Source organism: Coptis chinensis, chromosome 7 (genome assembly GCF_015680905.1).
Source record: "Coptis chinensis isolate HL-2020 chromosome 7, ASM1568090v1, whole genome shotgun sequence".
Lineage (NCBI taxonomy): Eukaryota > Viridiplantae > Streptophyta > Magnoliopsida > Ranunculales > Ranunculaceae > Coptis > Coptis chinensis.
The window spans coordinates 5556064-5580995 of NC_141462.1; the positions used below are offsets into that span (position 1 = coordinate 5556064).

Consider the following 24932-nt stretch of genomic DNA (forward strand, 5'->3'; position numbering starts at 1 on the left):
AAGTAAAGTAGCAAGAATGAATACCCGCATTTAAATTTCAGATATGCCGCGAAGCTGAAACCGCCTTTTAATTATTATTTTCTCTCTCTCTTCTCTTATTCTGCTTCACCCCTCTCTTTTTTACTTTTTCTCTTTTACCCTGGGTCCCTATGGCTCTGCCACTGTTTGCATGCTTGGTTCACAAACATTTTTTTTTTGTGATTGGTTCACTGCCAATGCATAAATCAGTGCAACCCAAGAACTTCAATTATTATTATTATTTTTTTTTTGTTAAACCCAATGTAATATCCACCCTTAATCTTTTCGTCCTTTTAACTAGTTAACTTCTATGCTTCATCTCCTAGCCTGATCACTCTTATCAATATCACTTAAGTCTAACCACAATAGTCATTCATGTCAATTATATAATTATTCTGCAAAGACAATATACATTCGCTACAAGTCTACAAAACTTAAGGGCCTAATGATATCAACAAGACGTAAAAGTCACATATTAATAATTAGGTTGCAATTTCAATTTCGGGTCAAATGTTTCTTTTGAATTTGTATCTCATGGTCGTCTCGTAACACCCAAAAGCTTCAAGATACAGAAAAGCGACTAAGAACTTTTTGAGAAATATACTGATCGAATTCCTCGAGCATGAAGCTTGTAAATCATACAAATTTCAAACAGTTCATTGGAATTTAAAGTTTAATTAATCATCTCTTAAATTGATGTCGTTTATTTATTAATTAATTTTGGATTTGCAAAACTTTTTTGTTATTGATGATTGATGAATAATGATGCAAAAAATGAGATTGAGTTTATATCAAGAACAAAGAAAGAAGAAAGGGAAGAATGGCACGACCGTCGGGCATCACTAGTTGGCGTTAGTCATTGATTGTTGGATGGTTGTGGCTCTAGAGAGAATAACACAAACTTAGAAATTTCATGTTGTTATTTTAAGAATTTTAGCGATGGCAGTTGAACCAGTTTAAAAGGTTAATAGGTGATCATTATCGCGCTACTACAATGAAACTCCAAATTCAGGCGATTTGTTATAGATGGATGAACTATTGAAGATGCAGAGCATCTTTAGGAGAGATACTTTTACTAGCATCAAACACTAATTTCACGAACAATTTGGTGTTTTCATCTTTAGAGAGTCTGTTGATGAAAACACCAAAAAATACCAAAACCAAACACCAAATCGGCCAAATTTGGTTCCAAAATTTGATGTTGTATCAAATCTCTCACGCGCAGTAAACGGCGGTTTTTCTAATACCGCGTGGGCTTGGGCTCTTAAGTTGTCTTACGTATGGCGGTTTGCAAAACCGCTGGAGATTCGAAGAAAAAAATAAAGATATCGCTACGTTTTGGAAACCGCATGAAATGGACTTTTAAGATGGGCTTCGTTAAGGGTTTCGAAAGTTGAGAGGGCTATATGGCTTGTGCCACCAATTTATCCAAATCCGTGTCATTTGATGTGAATATTTGATGTTACTGCTTAAATTGGTTAGTGTTTTTGGTTTGGTGTTTGGTTAAAAAATTTGGTATTTTTTTTTTGTTTCTCTCATAAAGATGCTCTTAGTCGTGTATACACATTTCGATCAAAGCCAAAGCTAGCTAGCACAGTTTGAGGATATTTGAACGCTCATGTGTTTGTTTTGCTTTAACAAAGGACGACCACAGCTGAGAGAAGGATCCTTGAATATATGTAGGAAAATAATTCAGTGAATATAAGAGCAAGGAACAATGAGAGGTGGTCCAAGTCGATTGCAATAATTCTATTACAAACTCAATTGCCCATTTAATTTCCTCTTGCATCATATACATAATACATAGTCCAAACTACCAAGGTGCGTGTTTGCAGGCCACAAAAGGAGAATACATTTAACTTCCATGGAACAATCAAAGTAAAACTTTAATTATTCCCTCACCCAAATACGTACAATCTTCCACGTTTTTTCCACCAGTCACCACTAATTTTAATAGGTGATCGGATTCGTTTGTTACTTTGTTCCTTTGAATTATTTTAAAATGAAATTTACAAGTTCATTGCAAAATAGAATTTTTCTTCTGCAGGCACAGGAAAATAACGTCCAAATCCTAATCTTACGGATCATTCCTCCCCATCACAATTTATTTACCCGAGTGACAGAAGGTCAGAAGCAAAAGCATCAATAAAGTCAATGCATTAACATCTTTATCAGTTTCTGGCTCCCCACAGTCCCACGGATTAGTTTACCAGTCCTATCAAAGTTCTAAGTGTAATCATATTCCAGGTATCATAAAACCTGGCATGACACAAATTGTTACTAAAAAACTGATCACAAGCAAAGTTTACATATAACCAAACTCAAACGGTAGAAAAAGTGTATATACCTACAACATCATTGGTTGAGTGCTTGGTCCTTCTCTCGTTGGCCGCAGTATACAATCTCTCGCATCTTGCACCAGGAAGGTCCTACATTGGGAGAACTACACAGCTTCAATATAAATTAGAACAGAAAACAGTACCGTTGTCAGTGAGTCACACCAAAATCCTGACAGCAGACTCAATAGCAAGCAACTCCTCCGCCCAAACCTTCTTATAAACACCGCCAATCATCAATTGACCTTTGATGGGGTTTAGTAACAAGTCTGGGTCATCTGCTTGACCATCCTCAACTGCATTCCTCTCCTCAATAGCATTTGTTTTCTCTAACAGTCCGACATCATATGTCATTCCACTACAGGTATTCCATTCCCAGGACTCCTTGCCTCCAGGTAATTTTTGAACCTCAGGCAGGATGACGACCCTATCAAGAACAGGAAGAACACCTGTAGAACCCAGAGCACAAGGCAACATACCGATTGGGCATGGGTTCCAGGCCTGTAGGGGAGTGATATTCTCTATCCAGCACGCGCTTAGCATGGTGGAACTAATGCACCGACCTATGGTATCAGGTCGCATCCATGAGCCAACATCGCGCCACAAGACAGATCGCAACATCACGCCTAACTACACTGTGCAAATGACACGGACCCCTATCCATAAGCAATCATGACCGGGTGTACTTGCACTAATCCTTTGATCGGTCACCAATCCACGACCAAGTAGTTACTTGCCCGACCGCCACTCCTCATCATCACAAAGACCTATGTAGATATTTCTCACGTGCTCCCATGAATCCATGATCCACACCCCACGTTGGCGACATCCTTTACACGTGGAGGGTGAGGATACACTTTCAATCTCTATAAATACCACTCCTATGAACTACGCCAGACCTGATTCTACTCGAGTCCGGAACCCGGTGAGTAAGATACGGGCGAGGCGCTAAGGCCTCAAAGCCGAACTCGGTCTCACCCGTCCATCCATATCAGTCCCCCAGAGACTGTTTGTAAGGGAATATCACATCACACATTTACATTGGCGCCGTCTGTGGTCTCGATTACTTGAGAAACCAAACCACTTTCACACCTTCACACTAATCAGTAGCCAAAAATCAAAACAAAAGATTCTCAAGCCCACGAAGCATGGCAAGCCTCGAAGCTCAATTCCACACTTTGGCAAGCCAGCTAGGAACAATGAATGACCAAATTGCCCAACTCGTGCAAGAAAACGCCGCATTACGTACAAGTTGATACCGAGCCCACTAGCCGGGTAATCGCGAAAGACGGCGCCATCAACGCTACCAACGATCACCGAAGCTAAACCAAAGGTGGACAAGAATGCGGTCAAGAAAGATTCCACCTGTGATAGTGCAGAAAAATGCCGAAACCTATCGGCGATCTCCATTTGTCTGGAAGTACTTCATTGGTCTCCCTCCGTGACTTCGTCCAACCACGGTTCCTTTAATCGTGATGATCTGGCCGCGACATGCCCAGCGCAACATATAGCACGATATGCTTCAAAGCCCTGCGACTTACGGTCGCCGTAGAGTTCGACCATCTCCAATGCAGTTCTTCCAAAGAAGCTTAAAGGACGCTCCACTCGATTGGTTCTTCCCCCTCGAACCCGGACTCCATAAGAAGCTTTTGAGGCTTTACCGACTGTTTCATGAGCCAAGATCGTCCACAAATGACGCGAAGAAGCGGTGATCTCGATTCACTCTTCCGACTTCACTCTCGGGCAAGGAGGAAACCTATGTCCTTCTGCGGTTCAAAACAGAGCTCTTGGACATGGAAAGCGGCCTCAAGAAATCATTTGTCGCAGTTGGCTTTCACAACTGCGCGCATCGACCCTAACATCGACCTAACCAGTCGCTTTGAAAGACCAACCCGAAATGTTTGGAAATGGGTGACTTCGAAGTGGATAAATACATCAAGTTGCAAGAGGCTTTGCTAAAGCGTAAAACGAAGCGTAAGAAGAAATCGAAGAGGGAGAGGTTTACGGTAGCATCATCCTCTAGGAAACGACCGGACAACAAGGGCAACCCTCCGACTCCAAACCAAGAAATGATCGGAATTCGCGTTGCTCACTCGTGATCTCCTAGTTACATACTAGACAAGATCGCTGAGCGCATTTTATCGACCGTAGATAAGGCGCCCAACCGGTCGCCTGGACCAGCCCTATCATAGCGCTTTTCACCACGCCTTAATTGCCACGAGGACCGATGTCCGGCGGGGGCTCAAGCATTACTTACAAGATCACGGTGTTTCTAGGTACATCAAGCGTAATTAATATATTCGACGCGACCTACGCCCGCAAACTCATGGCGCGGATCAGATATGGAAGGTCCCCACCGGCACGGCGACGAGGTCTCAAAGTCACCCTCATAAAGCAGGCGCCCTCGAACGGGCCCATCAAGTCAAGATCGCCAAGAGGTCGCGAGCAAGGAGCGAGCATTGAACCATCCACATGATCACTTCCAAGATGATTCGCCCCCAAGTTCACGGAAAAGAAGGCGCCAGGGTGCCCTCCATGAAGTATACAATTTCTCTTCACAAGTCATGTAGGTACCTAGTGATTATCGAACAGGCGATATCACCTTCTCGGGGAGGCCGACCTCAACAAGGTCCGCCTCCCGTGATAACGATGCACTGCGGGTCCACGTCAAAATCGGACCGGACCGCCGTTTAAGTTTTGATCAACCCTCGCGCTCTTGCGATATTTTGTTCTACCACACGATCCAAGAGATTTAACTTACCAAAGTCGGTCTTCATAGACCCCATTGCACCCTCTTCGGATTCAACGGCTCCGAGCCGATCCATAGGAGACATCATCCTCCCCCGATTGGATCCCGGAAGACAAAGTCAACTTCTGGCGGCTGTGACGGCGTCCTAGATACCAAGTCGCCCTACAACGCCATTCTAGGGATCGGCGTTGATACATCGATGCAGCCGTATCCATCCATCGCCGCACTCAGTCATCCGCTTTTCTGGCCTAGGGAATGATGGAACTTCGCAACCACCGAGGCCCATCATTGTAACCAGATCATCGCAGCAACCAAGACCACGGACCTCCTCCCATCTCCGCCAAGAATCGAACCTACCACCTATCTGATGGCCAAAGATTTAGTGGTCGAGGTAAGAGCTAGCCTTGACAAAACGAGAAACTGGGGCTCCAAAGAAGAGTTTCCACTCACCGACCGTCGACCACTACCAAAGCTGCGGCTGCCAACAGATGCAAATCCGGAGGTCGCCCCGTTGGAAGCATCACCGAACAAGCAAAGTCTCGTGATACCACCACCACCACCCCTCCAACGGAGAAGAATGGCGGTGGAACTACCCGGTTCTGTTGTCACGCCTAACAAATATCGCCGAATTTGTCGTGAATCCACAGAGGACGCCCCAGTTCCTTTGACTACTCCGTGACAAATAAGACCGGAGACACTCGCATGGAACAATCCTCCGCAGAGCGCCGCGAGCCGGCAATCCCAGCTCAAGACAAGCAGCAAGTGAACTCCGAACCGAAGACCTGATTCTAAACTCGTCTATGGGAGCCAACCTCAACCCCACACTTAAGGCTCAACTTGTAAAATTTATGTCCATGAATAAAGATGTGTTCGCTTTGTCAGATATCGACGTAGTTCGTATAATCTCTAAGCATCGTGATGCCATCTAAGAACGCCAACCCCGGGTGCTAAACTACCGACAGTCGTTCTAGACGATTGGTCAATATTTCAAAAAGTATTAACGACGAGGTAGATAAGCTCAATAGAAGTTCGCTCCACTCCTAGTTCCCTAGCATGGATTGTCTTCTAAGTCTAAGAAATCAGTCTTAAGTCAATGAGAGCTTTACTTAAATGTTATGCTAACAAGACGCTGCTTAATTTAAATAACAAGATATAATATAAACTAAAGTTAATCTATGAAAGCTAAAAGATAATACGATTGTTTGACTCTAGATAAAGAAATAGAGGGGAATTAAATCCACCTCTAATCCAACTTAATAACCTAGTATAGATTGTCGATTCTCATTCTTACGCTTTCACGAAGAATTTCGAAGTCTAATCCCTAGTGTTCATGGCATTCCTACCGATACTAACTAGCATGTGAGGTCGCCCACCCATTCTCATGGCTAAACACTCCACCTTCTAGAGTGGAATAGATTCTACAACCAATTCTATACTAACCACTAAGTTTTCATCAAGGCTTCATCAACCCTCTAATGGAGGTTTTAGCCTTGAGTCATCAAACTAACATTTTCCATTGAATCTAAACTAAACATAATGTAAGAAATCGAGATTTACTTAATTAAACAATAATGAATCTAATTTAATGGCCGGAATGGAATAAGAACAAGAATTTAAATTAGATCTAGAATGGAAATGACAAGAACGAAATTGAATAATAACTATTTTATTTATCTAATCAATCAAGAACAATCATTCAAGAATTTAATCTAAAACAAGAATTGTAATGGAACTAAAACTTAATTAATTAATTAAAACTAGATCTAGAATTCTATATATTAATTTAGGTCTAACTAGCTACCATTAACAAAGAGTGAAGCTTTTGTTTTTATACATCCAGATCCAAAAATCGTGCATGGGCTTGAGCCATGTTTTGGGCCGAGAATCGCCCAAAACCCAATTCTTTCAAATTCAAAAGGCCTCTTCAGCTGCAGTTCGCTTCAACAGACTTTTCGTCCACTTCTGCTCCTCTGATTGGGTCAAGGCTTGACCATTGGAAAGCTCTTTCCGAGCCGGTCGTTTTGACATAAGGTAGGCCCAATTCTGAGGTCCGAGTCCAAAGATATGGTCTTCGAAGTTCTCACTGACTTTGTGCATCAAGTTCTCCGCATGGACTTTGACTTTTCATCTTTTGACCAGCTTTTACAAAGGCTTCTCGTCTTCTTGAATCTTGGCCTTTAATCACCGAACTCCTTAGTAACCAACCATTGCTCCTTTATCTCATCAAAGTGGCACATTCCTGCACATAATTGACTTTGAAGCCCCGAATACATAAAACACGTAATCGCGATTAACTCTTACTTATTACTCACATAATCGTCTAAAAAGTATGATCGCTAAGGGTTAAAACTACAGTTTTGGGCTCTTATCAAACCACCCCCTAAACAGCATTTTGCTTGTCCTCAAGCAAAGATGAGAAATTAGAATAAGTGACCAAAAATGGAGTTCTAACTACTCGCTTTCACTGAGCGATTGCATTCAATTATATACGCAACAAGGCCTTAAACCACTAGGAATTCCCTAGTGGACGAAGTTATAGCCTCGCGGAGAGTTTTCCAAAGGAAGGTACTCACAAACTTCATCTATACTACAACGACTAAGAAATAAAACTATTGTTTTCTCTTTCATGTCTCAACTATCTATACATCTCACTAGCAAATACATAAGAATAACCCAAATAACCCTAAGCTAATATATGCATAATAATCAATCATCTAAAATAAACATATAACAATGAGTAATACTATGAAATGTAATAGCAGGTCCGCTTTGAAAACTCCTCGAATAGCTGCCCTTAAGTAGGTCCTCACATAAATGTCAAGACAAAACCACTCATTTTTCCACTCAAGTTTTCATTTTTCCAGCAGTATGCAGTAAGTACACTTTACCTTACAACTTCAATGACAACAAGGAAGTTCGGAGTCGATCAAACACATCCGCCACTTACTATCACACTAACCTATTCCTAATTGAGCTAGAGGTCTTTATTAGGTGTCATGGGATTAGAGAGATTAAGAAGAAGGAAGGAAATGGATATTCAAAAGGACAAGTCCGAGATAATAGAGTCTTCATATTATGTAACTTAGAGAAAACCTTGTTATTTTCTTTTGCTTCTATACTTTGTTTCCATCCCAGTCCATATTTTTCTTTTTCTTTCTTTTGGGCTTTTGACTCCTTTTATTCTATTTTTGGAGTTTTGATTTATTTCTATTTTTTTTTTTTTTCTTTGATGGAAACTTTTTTTTATTTATTTCCTCAAGCAACTAACTAATTTTTGTTTACACAGGTTTTCTCTTTTTCTTTCTTCCTCATTCTATTCTCGACTTATTCTAAAATGGGTAGGTTGATTTATTCTCTTTTTTTTTTTTTTTTTTTTTTTTTTGTAACAGGTAAAGGAATTGTGGTTTATGGAAGGCTAAAGAAAGGCTCAGAGGGGGCTTACTAGCGAAAAATAATTCATAGGTTTGAATTTCTCGCTATATCGATCCAAAGAGGGCCTAAATTCTCGCTAGATATGGCATAGTGATCAAGCAAGTGACGCGGGATTTCTCTATCCGATTTTACTTCTCCCTTGTGTCATTTCTCAAATGTTTCGCTATATAATTTTTTAGGCTATATTCTCACAGGATTTGTAGAATAAGTACTCTAGCCTAGATTTCGTAAACTTATCGCTAACAATCATAGATACTCATGTAATAAATTTATAGATAGATGCAAAGATTATTACCTACATATTAACCTAAGTTTCTAACAATTATTCCGATGCAAAAGCTATGTGAGACTTCTAAATTGTTAAGAGCATAGAGAAAGAAAACAATACCAATATTCCTAAGTGTATAGCATAAACTTTTTTATTTATATTTTGAATTTTGAAATTTTAACTAGAAAACAAGTGCATATTATACATATCTATATCCTATCAGATGCCTTTAATTACACGCGTTTCTATGCCCCCCAAAACAAGAAGCATGCTTTGTCCTCAAAGCATTTAAATAAAGAGGGTAGGAAAAATACCATCATCGCCGCGGAAATTCGTGAACATCCGCAAAACAAGGTTAAAACATACAAATATAGTAATATAAAACCGACGAACTCTATAAGAGTTCCACCCATTATGGGGTTAATGTAATGAAATTGCTTGGACATAAGCGCATACTAACTTAACTAAAAAAACTTACCCGCACCCCAAAGATTTACTTGCCATCCTCCTCTTCTATATGAGGTTCTTTTCGCGATCCCCGCCATGCCATAACAACTTGCCACGCTTTCCGCCGTATCATCAACTAGTGCTAACCTCTCTAGTGTTATTTGGTCCGATGGGGTGTGGGGCAACCAAATGTGGTTGCACCTGCCATCCCGCCAAGTCATGGCTCTAATGATCTTACCACACGATTGGTGGGTCTCATGATTTCGACCTTTCCCAACTGCGGTAATCGCGGTACGCATTATGGGTAGGCAAGCCGCCGCGATAATGCGTAGTAAACCAAGACAGCATAAGAAGGTACTTATGCCTCAAGGTATGGCCTCGCTTCGAGTAGCAACTAAAACTCGAATGTCATACCGACGACGCCCCTCGCCTAAAGCAAGGAAAACGCCACTCAGCGATATATTATCGCGTATAAACCGCCGTTCCTAGAATGTTCATCATGATTTAACAACATGGTCAGGCTCTACATTCAGCCGATAGGGCTACTCAGTATGATGTTATATTGGTCTTGGTCCATGATATTTAAACACCCCTCCCCATAATACTCATGGAAATAGGCATATTCATATAGGTACGAAGTTATCCGGTCATATATCCCCACGCGGTGCATGTGGTCGTAATGGCAACCCCGAAACCAAAGCTATCAATTGCTTATCAATTTCATAGTCGCGCCATCAATAGCAAGGGAAAATTTTGTTCTCCTTCTTGGGTACAATAAAAAGTAATATTATTATAGAAGAATTCAGTTAGCTTAGGTGAAAAAGAATCGCCATCACTCACCGTAAGATGCCGCCATCCTAATCGCACGATCCGGCCATGAACGATGCTCCATAGGTATCGGTTCCCATCAAGTCTTCAAATGACTGCTCGAATCACTATAGAGGTGTCATCTCAAAACTACTCAGAGAAACAGCCGCGAAAACCTCGAAGAAACCTCGTAAAAATCGGAATTTCCCTGCGGCTTATTTAAAGAGAGGCGCGAAGTCGCCAGATAGGTTTTTTTAGGTTTTTGAATTACAAGAGCCTGAGCGCTGGTCGCTTTCGCTTGCGCTGGCAGCCTTTGAGATTTTTCGATTTACGTTGTTTTAGGGCGAAGTCGCGCTTTTGCTGGCGCCGCCGACAAAAAAATTTTATGGAAGTGTATTGGGCGCAGCGCGCTTATCGATAGGCGCTGGCGAAGTTCGTAAACGTTGTTTACAAGAAAAACAAGCTGAAAAGCTTGGAGTGAAAGGTGAGAGATGATTGTGGGTGTAGTGTGGGTTGTGAGAGTGTAGAATGATGGAAGTTTAAATAGGTTCGGGTTTCCAAAACGAATCGGCAAGTTGCCAAATTGTTTTAAGGCAATTTCCTAAATAGAAAACCGCCAAACCCGAAAACGAAACTAACCATAGTTTTGATTTCCTAACAACCCCGGTATCTTTTAAACTTGGTTTAGAATAGTAACTTCTAAACTCTCCTACATATCATGCTACCACTACAAAAATCATAGATATGCCGATATCGGCCTAATTTTCAACTTTGACTCCAAGACATCCTTACGAAAAGATGATCAAAATAAATTATATTAAAATAATATGAAATCCAAGCAATCTAAAACAAACAACTTAATATTTAAATCTAACTACTGAAATAAAATTCCACTAACAAAACAATAAAAACAATGAAATAACAGACACAACCGATGGTGAACACCTAGGCGCAGGAAGAAGATGGTCCCCGAGATGGAGATCGGTTCTCAGGTGAAGAATGGTTTGAGCCATCCGCCCTCAAGGGCGACGACGCCATGCCTCTCGCGACTCACCGAGACAGACTCATCCACGAAAGTGGCATACGTCAGTAGCATCTCTATCCCGAACAAGCCGCCAGGTTTCCATCTCACCTTGAGTATCGCGATAATCGGGCTTGGTGATTCCGGTGGATAATCTCCAAGTTAGACAAGATATCTTCCCCGACCCTTTCGAAAGCATTTCAACTCTCGCCCTGAAAGTTCGCTTTGCTTATTTCAATTACAATTTGTCTATGTCGGATATCTTCACGATACGATAACCGCATCGCAAACCGCTTTTGCGCATTATCATTCGCTCTAAATTAGAAGTATGACTATCGAAATTATCCTCAACCAACCATGTCATCTTCGCCTTCATTATTCGACTCAACTTTATTCTCTCGCAGACAACGCCAAGTCTCTTGATGCATTCCTTATAAATACTTGCATTAGAATGCAATTTGATCTTAATAGGAGCAGATTTAGCGCATACTCTAAATGAGAGCATAATCTTAGTGATCAATACGGAAGAGGCGCCATGCTCTTTTCCCACTCCTCTAATCACATTCAAAATTACATCGAGGATGCAGAAATTACACTCATTCGCTTGCAAAATCCAGAGAACGCGCGCATTAATCGGTCCGATGTCGCTAACTTTGTCTTTCCCGAGGATCGTTCCTACCAATCCACCGAAGCTACACCAGCGATTGGTTCTCGTGGTCGCCCCGCTTAACGAATGAGATATCGTATTGTATTCACCCTCTATGACCGTATCTTTCATCAAAGCAGAACTGCAGATACTAGATTCCCCGAATGGTCGATCTAGGTTGGTTACAGCGCGATTCCTAATAGCTCACCAACAACCGCCTCGCATTTCCTCCTCGCTCATGCTATCCTAATGAAAATCCTATTTCCCTCCATTCTCGCTTATAAAACTGTTCTACCAAATCATAGTGATAGAACTCATCCGTCAATACCACATTCTGCTCCAATCCCTCTTAATCATATTGGCGCCGTAAAATGGTGCGAAAATGGTCGGCCTCAAACGCGCGTTCGCAAACATTCTTCGTCAGAAGCCATTGAAGTTTCTTAGATAACTAATGGTTTTGTAGCCTGTGGGGAGGCGAAGTTTGATAAAAACAACGAAAAACAATGGTGGTGGCGGTGGTGGTTACGGTGGCAGGTTTGAAAACTTGAATTGGTGGGTGTTTTCTTGGTGGAAACGGTTGGAGATTGTGGTGGTGTTTCACAAAGCGGCGGGTGGTCTTTCTATTTTGATGTATTCTATTTTATTTTTATTTTTTATTTTTTTTGCTAGGGTTTGAATTTAAATTTGTGACAAGCGGTTGGAGAAGATGAACTCGCGATTGGGTTTTGAAAAGGGATATGCTGGCGCAGTGAAGGTGAGAGAGAGTTGGGCCCAAAGCCCAATTCGATTTTTCGACTTTCGGCCGATTTTAAAGAACTTCAAACTAAATTTCCCGCTTTATCGGTCCGATTTTTATAATGAGATATGGAAATGATCAGAGAGAATTTCCAATCCATTGATCCATAAACTACTCTATTCCGACCGTGGGTGACATATAAGATAGTGGAAAACGCCTCGAAGCGCATGACGACGAAGTTATGCTTAACAAATGAACACTAAATTAGATGACGCCAACCCCAATGAACTATACTAATGGACCTAAGCAACACAAATAGAAAGTTCGAAAGCAATCCGATGGAAAGATCGATTTCCACCCCCAAACAAATTTTTAAACACAAAATTTGTTTTAAACGGTCGCTTAAAGTCGATTCCCAAGACTAAAGTTCGAGATTCCTATATCAAAAATGAAAACTTGTTGATTGCTATGTTTATTATTTTTAAGAATTTTAATTTTATTTTTATTTGTTTATTATAAGAAACACGAAAAAAATAAATACATAATTCACTCCATGTAGGAACATGACTCAAAAAACGAAAAACATGCAAGAGTGGAAAAACGGAATTATGTGAACCGTGGACTTAGATCCGGTACTTTACAGCCACACACTCCATGGGGGGCCGGTTACCTTAATGGTGTACTTACCATTAAATGGAAGTGAAAGGAAGTACACCAAATGACAAGGGTCATTCCTCATATATGTGGTCCCAGTAAAAGGACTTCCTCTATATCGTCGTGACGTAAGTTCGTGAAAATGTTTTAATCGTTGACCGCTAACTTGAAAGGTACCGTTGTCCTTGGGATTTACCAAGGTAATTGCCCCGTAAGGGGTGACTTCAAGAACTGTAAAAGGACCGCACTAACGGGTTTTTAGTTTCCCCGGGAAAATATGTAGACGGAGTTGTAAAGCAAAACCTTTGTCCGACCACAAAACTCTTTGCGCAAGATATGCTTATCATGAACACGCTTCATGTTAGCTTTATAATCCTTCATGAGATCGTAAGAATCGCCACGGATTTCTTCAAGCTCATTTAATTGTAACTTCATGTTTGACACCACTCATCAATATTGTAGTTAAGGCTTTTATAGCCCACGAGCACGGTGCTCTAATTCAACGGGCAAATGACATGGTTTCCCAAATACAAGTCTAAAGGGAGACATACCTATAGAGTTTTGAAAGCAGCCTATATGCCCATAAGGCATCCGATAGACGCTTCGACCAAATCTTTCCTATCGTGGTTTACCGTTGTTTCTAAAATCTTTTTGATTTCCTATTAGAAACTTCTACTTGTCCGCTAGTTTGTGGATGATAAGGAGTTGCTACTTTGTGTGTAACTCCATACTTTTTCACTAGGGATGCAACAACTCAAGGTAAAAATGTGTTCCACCATCACTAATGATGGCTTTAGGAATGCCAAACCGACAGTAAAATATATTCTTTAATAAAAAATACCACGGTCTTATGGTCATTGCTACGCAAGCTAGGGCCTCTATCCATTTAGACACGTAGTCCACGGCAACTACTAGAATATAAATATAACCGTGGAAAACAGGGAAAGGGCCCATGAAATCAATACCCCAAACATCAAAAATTTCTACTATCAAGATTGGATTTAATGGCATCATATTACGCCGGATTCGGCCCAAGTTGTTGGCAAATCTAATACACGCCTTGCAATGCACTTGGGCATCCTTAAAAAGGGTAGGCCAATAAAATCCATTATTGAAGAACTTTAGCGGTTGTTTTCATTCCGCTAAAGTGGCCACCACACTTTTGTCATGGCAAACGATAGAACTTCATTATATTCCCACCGGGAATGCAACGACGAATAATCTGATCCGCACAATACTTAAAAGGTAGGGCTCATCCCAAGAGTATAACTTGACTCGCCAAGAACTTCTTTACGCTCATTTCTTGTCCAATTATAAGGCATAACATCAGCCGCTAAATAATTTACGATGTCCGCGATACCATGGTGATGAAAAAATAGCATACGATGCTCATCGTGAAAAGAGTCCCAGATGGACTCGAATCACTACTATCGCCATTTGTAAGTCTAGATAAGTGGTCGGCAACTACGCTTTCGACCCTCTTTGTCCTTTTTATTTCTAATGTGAACTCTTGCAGAGAAGAATCCATCGGATTAATCTCGCTAGCATCCTTCTTTGCAAGAAGGTACCTAAGTGGTCGCATGGTCCGTAAAACTAAAGTTTTAGAACCAACCAAATAAGGACTAAATTTATCTAAAGCATAAATGACAGCTAAGAATTCTTTTCAGTAGTTGTATAATTCCGCTGAAAGCCGCTTTAATGTTTTACTAGCATAATAAATAACAGTGGACTTATTATCTAGTTTCTCGTCCCAAGACAAAGACTAACCGCATAGTCACTAGCATCACACATGAGTTCGAAAGGTTTAGACCAATCAGAGGTCAGATAATAGGTGCAAGGTTGGTTATGGCTTTTAAGGTTTCAAAAGCCCGCTTACAGCTAAAATTAAAATCAAAGATTGCATCCTTCAAAAGCAGTGTTAGTTAAAGGCCTAGCTATTTTCGAAAAATCTTTAATGAAACGCCTATAAAACCCCTCGCATGGCCTAGAAAGGCTTCTAATCTCACCTGACAGTCCGTGGTTTAGGTAGGTCGCTATATCTTATCTAGTTTGGCTTTATCTACTTCGATGCCATCACTAGATACAATATGACCTAGTACTATGCCCTTTTGACCATGAAATGACACTTTTCCCAATTTAAAACGAGGCTCTTTTCTTCACACCGCGTCAAGACCTTTAGACAAAGTTAGACAAACATTTTGTAAAGGAGTCTCCATAGATAGAAAAATCATCCATGAACACTTCCATAAAGCCCTACCATGTCACTAAATATATGAAGCATACATCGCCGGAAGGTACTGTGGGCATTACAAAGGCCAAAAGGCATTCGCTTATAGGCATATGTTCCGGCGGACATGTGAAGGTTGTCTTTTCTTGGTCATCAATATCAATAATAATCTGAAAATAGCCGAGTAGCCATCCGTAAAACAATAAAAGGCACCACCACTAGACGCTCTAGCATCCGATCTATAAATGGTAAGGAAAGTGATCCTTTCGTGTCATAGCATTTAAACGCCTCAGAATCAATACAAATTCTCCATTTCATAGGACCTCGAGTGACAACATAGTCACCCTTCCCGCTACGCACTATGGTAACTCCCCGATTTCTTAGGAACTACATGAATGGGACTTACCCATTCGCTATCGGAGATTGGGTATATAATACCCAAGATCGAGTAATCGCAAAGACTTCTTCCCTAACCACCTCTTTCATGGCGGGTTCAAGCTTACCGAGGTTCATGAAAGTCTTCGCTATCCTCCAAATGGATAATGATGAGTGCAAACATTAGGGGTCAATTCCTTAATGTCGGCTAGGGACCAACCAATCGCAGACCGATGTTCCCTAATCACCCTTATTAAACATGTCTCTTCATCCTTAGTTAACAGAGAAGATATAATTATCGGGGTGACTACCATCCGGATCAAGTTGAATATATTTTAACCCGGGAAGAGGTTTAAGACCGGTACGGACGGAATGTCCATCGATGTTTCATAAGTGTCCTTATTCATGTGAATGAAGACTTGCTTAGGTAGCAAGTCTTCGTAATCGTATATGGAGCAACCGACGGTCTACAAATTGGTGTGGACTCCAGATGGTGTTGACTTCCTCTAAGTAGGAGTCATTTACAAAATCTGAAGTTCCAAAAGAAAGGAATTTGTACATATTGTTTTCGTGAAACGGTTGTTAAAATAATCTTGAGCTAAACTCTCGATCATGCTAACCTCCCCATCTACGCATGAATCCGGGTAACTGCTTCATCATTTTAAAACATTTACCTCGACGGAAAGATGGCCAAAAGATAAGGACATCTTTCCATCGCGACAATTTATAAGCGCATCGGGCAAAATGCCAAGAAGGGGGCGCCCTAAAATGATCGGTACATGAGTCATTAGCTTAATTCAGATCGAGGATAACAAAATCAGCAGGATAGTAGAAACTCCTGAACCTTAACAAGCACGCTTTCCACTACACCTTTAGGATACTTAATTGACTGTCCGCTAATTGCAACGCTATTTTTGTAGGTTGCATTTCCTCGTAGACCTATTTGTTTATACAAGTAATACGGGAGTAAGTTAACACTCACTCCCCGTGTCTAATAAGGCGTCGCCGTGGGGAATCTCCTAAGGTGCATTTTACAAGAGGGATCTACCAGTGGTCCTTGTACTTAACAATTCCATTATTTTCGATAAAGTCGAACCGCTCAGCTAAAAAGCGCCTTTAGGTATATTGGTCTTACGCCTAGTAGTGCACAACTCTTTAAGAAACTTAGCGGTTAGGTAGCTTTTAATAGCTTCGAGAAAAGGAAGGTTTATCGTTAGATTCTTGAAAACGCTCCTAATTTCCTCAAAGTTTGTATCCCCGGTTAGCATGGCTAATTTTTGAGGGAACGGTGGTTTCGCCTTATATTTCGCATATGGCTCTACTTGTCGCGGTAACCTTGGCTTTCGGTTTCTTTGTTGTGATTTAACCGGTACCTCTACCGCGGTAGGCTCCTCGCTTTCTATTGCGGTATCTAGTTCGATATCCGTGTAGGGATTACGGATGGGGTAACTATAGCGAAGTTACTTTTATTATCAACCACTCTTCCGTAATCCGAGAGTGGTGATGGCATTTAGGTCACCTACGATTGTAGTTTCCGCACTAGAATTACCGCTTTACCCCAAAGGTCGTGGTTTGCCGCTTTTAGGTTTGGTATTGCTTGTCCCGAAACACGCTTTTGGTTGGGCTTTTCCAGGCAACCGTCGTTGTATGCCCCGATTTATGGATTGTAAAATCTGGCTGGTTTGATTGAGTCATTGTCCGAAAAAGTTGTCGGGTAACTTGTATAAAGGCCGATACACGATCCGTTTTTGTGTAGGTGTAGTAGTCACGTGGTGGTGGATCGAACTATCTCTCGCCGATTATTTATGGGTGGGTTGTGATAGTTATTATTATTAACCTAACGATACCTTATTGGTATTATAATTATTATAATTATTCTGACCTTGTGCTTCGACCTTGTCGTGGTTGGGCGCTTTGGTTGTTATAATTATTATAATTCCTCGACCTTGTCCTTGTCCTTGTCCTTGCCTAGGTGGAGCTTGGTTATAATTGTTTGCTTGCCTAACGCTTTGATTTTATTGTCATTCCTCGGAGGTGTTACTTGTTGATTATTTCTCCAACCGGTTGATGTTGTCTCCAAGGGGCGCTAGAATAGGATAGTTATTAATAGAGTAAACATTATCTTGTTCTCGTGGTTGTTGTTCATAAGCTAGAGGACAATAATCGCCGGGTGCTCTCGACTCAAACAGAAATTACATGGGTTGGAGTTTACATTCATGACGGGGATAGGCTTTGTGTGAGCGTAAATAGCCTCTACTTTTTAGTTAGAGATTCGATTAGATTTTTAAGTTCGATTGGTTTTCGCCCTCAAACATACCGGCGGCCTTTACCGCTGAAGAAGAACTAGCCGAAATGGGGATATCATCACTACCCCCAATTATTATTCCGCTTTAGTTTGGTCTTCTAAAAATTTGTAAGCCTCCGGTGCTCCTTTACTTAGGAAACTACCCCCATTCATTATGTCAAGGACTTCTTTATGGTGGTGTAGAAGACCTTTGAAAAAGGCAATCTAACTAACGGTTCTTTTTCGCTAAGTTATGATGTGGACACTCTATAAGGAGATCGGTGAAACGATTCCATGCCTCGTAAAATGATTCATGAGGATTCCGCCGAAAAAATGAATCTTTGAAAGCATCTCATCCGCCTTTAAAGGGTAAAAATGTTCCATAAACAAATTGAACAAGTTTAGCCCACGAAGTCCACGCAATTAGCGCCTTGGGCAGCTAACCAAGACGCCTTTATCGGGCTAATGTGAAAGGGAATACCCCTCAGTTTAATTTGTTCCGCACCTACCGTAGGATGATGGAATGTTGTAAGGACTTGTTCAATCCTACGATAGCCGATAAGGTTTTTCATGGTCTAACCCATGAAAACGGGTAACAAATTAAATATGTTTGGGGATTCAAAATCCCCACCGGTCTCCGCTAGAACGATGCACGATTTAGGGCTATCGCCAAGGCTTTGTAAAAGCCTGAGAGAGGAGTCTCTTTCTTCACCATTATGTCGTATGGTGTGTGATAGTAGTTAGAGGTGTCGGGTGGTGGTGTACTAGATAGACTTGTTTGTTGTCGTAATTACGCTTTGTTGTTTTGTTCAATTGCATCTTTAATCTCATGCAAGACTAAGTTGAGCTTAACTAAACATGCAACACTCCAAACAATTCTGATATACTAGTAGAAAACCTCTAACCGAAATGCGAGGTATGGAAGAAAGGAATACCGATTAAGGCCCTTGCTTCGCTTTATGAATAGCGCCTTTGTTTACGTTTTCGTTCAAACATTCAGGTTTAGAACACCAAAAAATATGAAAGATCAAAGTTTGAATCAAACCCGTAAATCCGAAATTTTAACATCACCAAAAATATGAAAGATCAAAGTTCAATCAAAATCGGCGTCGCCCCGCAGGAAGTCGAAGTTCCAGCGGTCGCTTTTGGTATGGGCGCTGGCGCTTCAAAGTAGACAAAATTCCAAGAACTTAGCTGGTCGCTGGTATTTTCGCCCGCGGTATTTTCTCGAATTTGTCAATACTGAAATGGGCAACCACAAGATGAAACAAACAAGGGTGGGTGGGTTTAATGGGACTTAAAAATGACTACTTCTACAAGGAAAACAATGCTAAAGTGTAACTAAGATGGCATAAAATGCCCATTTGATAACCGGTAAAATGTATAGTCTACCTACTTAAATGAACGATGAATTCAACCGTAGTAAACTAAAACTATCCTTTTACTATCTCAATTATCAAAGCTTCTACTCGATGCGAATTGCACTAAGTGGAGTAGGAAGTTCGCTCCACTCCTAGTTCCCTAGCATGGATTGTCTTCTAAGTCTAAGAAATCAGTCTTAAGTCAATGAGAGCTTTACTAAATGTTATGCTAACAAGACGCTAAATTTAAATAACAAGATATAATATAAACTAAAATATTAAAGATATGAAAGCTACTGAAATAATGATTGTTTGACTCTAGATAAAGAAATAGAGGGAATTAAATCCACCTCTAATCCAACTTAATAACCTAGTATAGATTGTCGATCTCGATTCTTACGCTTTTCACCAAGCAAGAATTTCGAAGTCTAATCCCTAGTGTTCATGGCATTCCTACCGGATACTAACTAGCATGTGAGGTCGCCCACCCATTCTCATGGCGAAACACGACCTTCTAGAGTGGAATAGATTCTACAACCAATTCTATACTAACCACTAAGTTTTCATCAAGGCTTCATCAACCCCTCTAATGGAGGTTTTAGCCTTGAGTCATCAAACTAACATTTTCCATTGAATCTAAACTAAACATAATGTAAGAAATTGAGATTTACTTAATTAAACAATAATGAATCTAATTTAATGGCTGGAATGGAATAAGAACAAGAATTTAAATTAGATCTAGAATGGAAATGACAAGAACGAAATTGAATAATAACTATTTTATTTATCTAATCAATCAAGAACAATCATTCAAGAATTTAATCTAAAACAAGAATTGTAATGGAACTAAAACTTAATTAATTAATTAAAACAGATCTAGAATTCTATATATTAATTTAGGTCTAACTAGCTACCATTAACAAAGAGTGAAGCTTTTGTTTTTATACATCCAGATCCAAAAATCGTGCATGGGCTTGAGCCATGTTTTGGGCCGAGAATCGCCCAAAACCCAATTCTTTCTGGTCCAAAAGGCCTATTCAGCTGCAGTTCGCTTCAACAGACTTTTCGTCCACTTTTGCTCTTCTGATTGGGTCAAGGCTTGACCATTGGAAATCTCTTTCCGATCCGGTCGTTTTGACATAAGGTAGGCCCAATTCTGGAGGTCCGAGTCTAAAGATATGGTCTTCGAAGTTCTCATTGACTTTGTGCATCAAGCTTTCACGCTGTGGACTTTGACTTTTCATCTTTTGACCAGGCTTTTACAAAGGCTTCGTCTTCTTGAATCTTGGCCTTTAATCACCGAACTCCTTAGTAACCAACCATTGCTCCTTTATCTCATCAAAGTGGCACATTCCCGCATTAAATTGACTTTGAAGCCTCGAATACATAAAACACGAATCGATTAACTCTTACTTATTACTCACATAATTGGTCTAAAAGTATGACTGCTAAGGGGTTAAAACTACAGTTTTGGGCTCTTATCAAAGGGGGGAGGTTATATGTGACACACATTACCGGCCATGAACCATGTGAAGTGATTTGCATTCCAAATGGATTGAACCCATTTGTGGTAAGACCCAATCGAACATTACAAGGCTCTGAAGAGAAACTTGGGTATGTGTTATCAATATGTTTCCAAGATGTAGAGTCAACTGGGTGCCCCAACTCACCATCCTTCAATCTGTTTGTAGAGTGCCAACACATTGTTTTTGCTACCCAATCAACACTGTACATTCTCTTCAACCTATCTACTATAGGAAAGTACCCCAATTGCTTTGCAGCTTGTCTAACAAGTTTTTTTTTCTGTCTTGAATTGTTGCAAACTTGTATCTATATGAGTTACAAGTAGGACATTGTTCCAAGAATTCGTTATCTCGCCAATACAAGATGCAGTCATTCAGGCAAGTATCAATCTTATGGTAATTCAGCCCCAAATCCTTAACAAACTTTTCTACTCAATATGTATCTTTCAGAATCTTCCCTTTGGAACCTTTTACATACAAATGAATACATATTGGTCTTTGCAATTCCCCAGACATTTTCCAACGCTGTATGTTTCACATTTTCAGTGATATGGTGGAACATTATATGGAAGTCTTCATGGACGACTTTTCCATTTATGGAAATTCCTTTGACGACTGCCTATCCAACCTTTCTAAAGTGTTAACGCGTTATGAAGAGAAAAATCTAGTACTTAATTGGGAGAAGTGTCATTTCATGGTGACCAAAGGAATTGTTCTAGGTCACATCGTTTCGAAAGACGGGATAGAGGTTGATAAAGTTAAAATTGTTAAAATTGCTTCGCTACCTTTCCCCCGAACAGTTCGTGATATCCGTGCCTTTTTAGGCCACGCTGGGTTTTACAGGCGATTCATTTAGGATTTTTCTAAAGTTGGTCGACACTTAACCAATCCCCTGCTTAAGGATGCGGTCTTCGACTTCAATTTCAATTTCAAACAAGCTTTTGAAACTCTAAAAACCGCTCTGACTACCACTCCTATCATTCAACCCCCTGATTAGTCTCAACCATTCGAACTGATATGTGACGCTATCGACTTTATTATTGGTGTCGCACTAAGCCAACGATGTGATGAAAAACCCGTTATCATTTACTACGCTATTAAAACTCTGGGGTTGGTAACCAAGTGGCAAGGTGTAAGGAAGTTCCCGGACATGTAAGAATTGCAATGCGAGACCTACTACAGGATGGCACAAATAAAATACTTAAAAGACGGCAGCGTGAAACTCGAGTCGAGGAGACAATGTATGCGAATTTGGACGATAATTCCAATGATTCTGACGCAGAAGAAGAAGCAAGAGCATACAAAGGGAGGGGTGAGGAGTTTCAGGGCATGCAACATGCACGAAGAAACTCTGTAGTTGACCAATGGGAAGAAAGACAACTAGAAAGGGAAGGAGAACAGGCAAGAAATTTTCGGCATCGTACTACTTTTGCGTCAGGAAGTGGCTCTGGATCAAGCAACAAAGAAAAGGGATGCATGGATTTGCGGAGGTCCAAAACCATGAGACAAGAAACAATTGATCCATACACTATTAGACAGTCGGGACACGACCAACCTAGTGTCAAAGACATAGGTAAAATAAAGACATTTAGGCAGAAGTTGGGTAGACGGATCAGTTCATGGTTCAATTTTGCCGGAGTACCTCCACATGCATTAACGACAAACAATCCATACTACCAACCAACTATTGATTTCATCACAAAATGTCCTACTGGAGTGAAAGGACCAATTGCTGAAGAAGTACTGGGAAAATATTTAAAGATGGAAAATGATGATATCGACAAATTTGAAATGGAAGTGGCAGAGAAGTATCCAACTTATGGATGCACCATCATGTGTGATGGTTGGTCTGGGACAAGAAAGATATCCCTCGTTAACTTTATGGTCTATTGTGATGGGAAAATAATTTTCAAGAAGTCTTTCGATATCAGCATTGAGCCAAAAGATCACAAAACCGTATTTAAGTTAATGAAAGAGGTTGTTGATGAGATAGGTGCACCAAATGTGATGCAGATAGTAACTGATCAAGGTTCTACCTACAAAAAGGTTGGAAAATTGTTGATGAAGACACCAGGATATAATTTATTTTGGACACCGTGTGCTTGTCATTGCATAGACTTGATGTTAAAAGATATTACCAACTATCATCGGGTGGCGGGGTGTATCAGCAAAGCTCATTCAATTACAAAGTTCATTTACAATGTATCCAGGGTCCTAATTAGCATTAATGAGGGAGACATGTGGTAGTGAAATAGTTAAATCTGTAGCAACTAGATTCACCACAAATTACTTGTCTCTCAAAAGTCTCCAACATAAAAAGATATCACTTAGGCAGATGTTCGTGGATCAAAGATATCTAGACACCCCATCGGCTAATTCTGTAAAGGGTATGATGGCTGTGGACCAAGTCGCTCAAGAGCATTTCTGGAATGATGTTAACTATGTTGTACAAATTCTTGAACCTTTGTACAGATGCCTAAGGTTGTTGGATGGTGACAAGAAGCCAACAATGCCATATGTACAACAAGCCTTTGAAATAATGAGGGAGAAGATCTCTGAAGTCTCTAGATGTGGTTGGGTCCTTGATATTATCGACAAAAGATGGACAACAATTACTGCATGTGCTACACACAGCTGGTGAGTTTACTTGATTTAGTTTGAGTTAATTAAATTATTTCTATTTCAAATATTCCTAAAAGTTATGTTTATTTCTACTAGCAATGTATCTGAACCCAGAGCACCAATACTCATTGAAGTTTGGATTCTCCAATCCCCACAAACAAGCAGTTATAAAAGTAGCAAAAGTGTTATTTAGTGATGGTAGTAAACAAGCAAAAGCATTGCATCAGGTAAAAATAAGAATATTGATATTCTCAAGTTAGAATTTGAATTTTATATTTATGTTGGGTCACTAACACTTTGGTCTATTAGATGATGTCGTTTCGGGATCGTGTTGGGAAATTTGGTACACCTGCAGTGCAAGCTGGAATAGCAATTTCACACCCTGGTAAATGAAATAATTTTTTCATACTCTCAATCACTCAAATGCATTGTCTATAGATAATTAATATGTGTTTTTTTGGTTTAAATAATGTAGCTGAATGGTGGGAGTTGTATGGTGGTGATACAGAAGAGCTAAAAGAGTTGGCGATCAAAATCCTTTCTCAAACAGCTTTATCATCTGAGTGTGAGCGCAATTGGAGCACATTCAGCCTAATTCACACGAAACTTAGGAACCATCTTGGCGCGCCAAAATTGATGATGTTGGTGAAGGTCTGATAATAAATAAAATTGGATGTCACTCCAACTCACACTTATATCAATTATCTTACTCTCAAATTATGTTGAAAATAGCTCGAGTAAAGGTATCGTCCCATGCCTAACATTGAAGCACGTGTTGGTTCACAACTTAACTAGACTAATCACAAGAAACCCTTAAGGAGATAAGGCTTTTGGTGGAAATATTTACACTACACTTACTTTTAATTCACTTTCAAATTACAATCAACAACTTAATTCTAAAATTACTTGAGAAGATAGAAGAGAGAAAGTTGTGGAGGTTTGATTTACCATGTGATTCAAACTACTATTAATGAAAGAAATATTTCAATTGTTAGTTTTTATATTCACTTTGATTCATAGACAAATCAAAGTGAATATTAAACTTTGATCCCTAGTAGAATGTCTAAATCTTTAAAGAGATTCTACTAGCATGAGAGATTAAATTAGCACCCTATCTCTAGAGCACTTCTTCAACTTCTAGTTTGTTTTCCACTTCAACTATTTTGTAATTGAAGTAAAAATCAAACTTGTTAAATTTTAAGCAATTGAATTACATCTTCATTGGTAGAGTTATCCTCATATGGGTTTATCTAACCCTCCACAAGGGAGGAGTTAGCTCATGGTGAGATAACTACAACTAATAAAAATGAAGAAGAAGAAGAAGAAGAAGAAAATGTTTTATTACTAAAATTATAGCTACTTCTATAACTAATTGGGTTAGTTAGACTTACCCCATTTTCAAAAATATTAGTGATACCCCCCCAAT

At 40.1% G+C, this 24932-nt stretch overlaps 1 protein-coding gene, 1 long non-coding RNA gene and 1 other non-coding gene across 3 annotated transcripts; 2 read left to right on the forward strand and 1 right to left on the reverse strand.

Moving 5' to 3' along the window:
* Positions 1-2242: 2242 nt before the first annotated feature.
* On the reverse strand, positions 2243-2849 carry LOC147485504 (uncharacterized). Its single transcript, XR_015201947.1, has 2 exons — positions 2366-2849; positions 2243-2277 (listed from the first exon to the last, which is right to left on the reverse strand). It is a non-coding gene; the product is annotated as an uncharacterized LOC147485504 (long non-coding RNA).
* A 15399-nt stretch (positions 2850-18248) lies between these two features.
* Positions 18249-18351, forward strand: LOC147485505 (small nucleolar RNA R71). Its single transcript, XR_015203364.1, has one exon. It is a non-coding gene; the product is annotated as a small nucleolar RNA R71 (small nucleolar RNA).
* Positions 18352-22123: 3772 nt separating this feature from the next.
* On the forward strand, positions 22124-24163 carry LOC147485506 (uncharacterized). Its single transcript, XM_086573538.1, has 5 exons — positions 22124-22980; positions 23357-23505; positions 23603-23733; positions 23816-23891; positions 23982-24163. Exons 1-5 carry the CDS (start codon positions 22124-22126, stop codon positions 24161-24163), a joined length of 1395 nt encoding a protein of 464 aa, XP_086429664.1.
* Positions 24164-24932: the final 769 nt, after the last annotated feature.

Coding starts and splice junctions, on each gene's coding strand:
- LOC147485506 (XM_086573538.1), top strand. CDS start 22,124: ATGTATGCGAATTTGGACGATAATTCCAATGATTCTGACGCAGAAGAA. Junction 23,506..23,602: donor ATGGACAACAATTACTGCAT/GTGCTACACACA, acceptor TATTTCTACTAG/CAATGTATCTGAACCCAGAG. Junction 23,892..23,981: donor AATAGCAATTTCACACCCTG/GTAAATGAAATA, acceptor TAAATAATGTAG/CTGAATGGTGGGAGTTGTAT.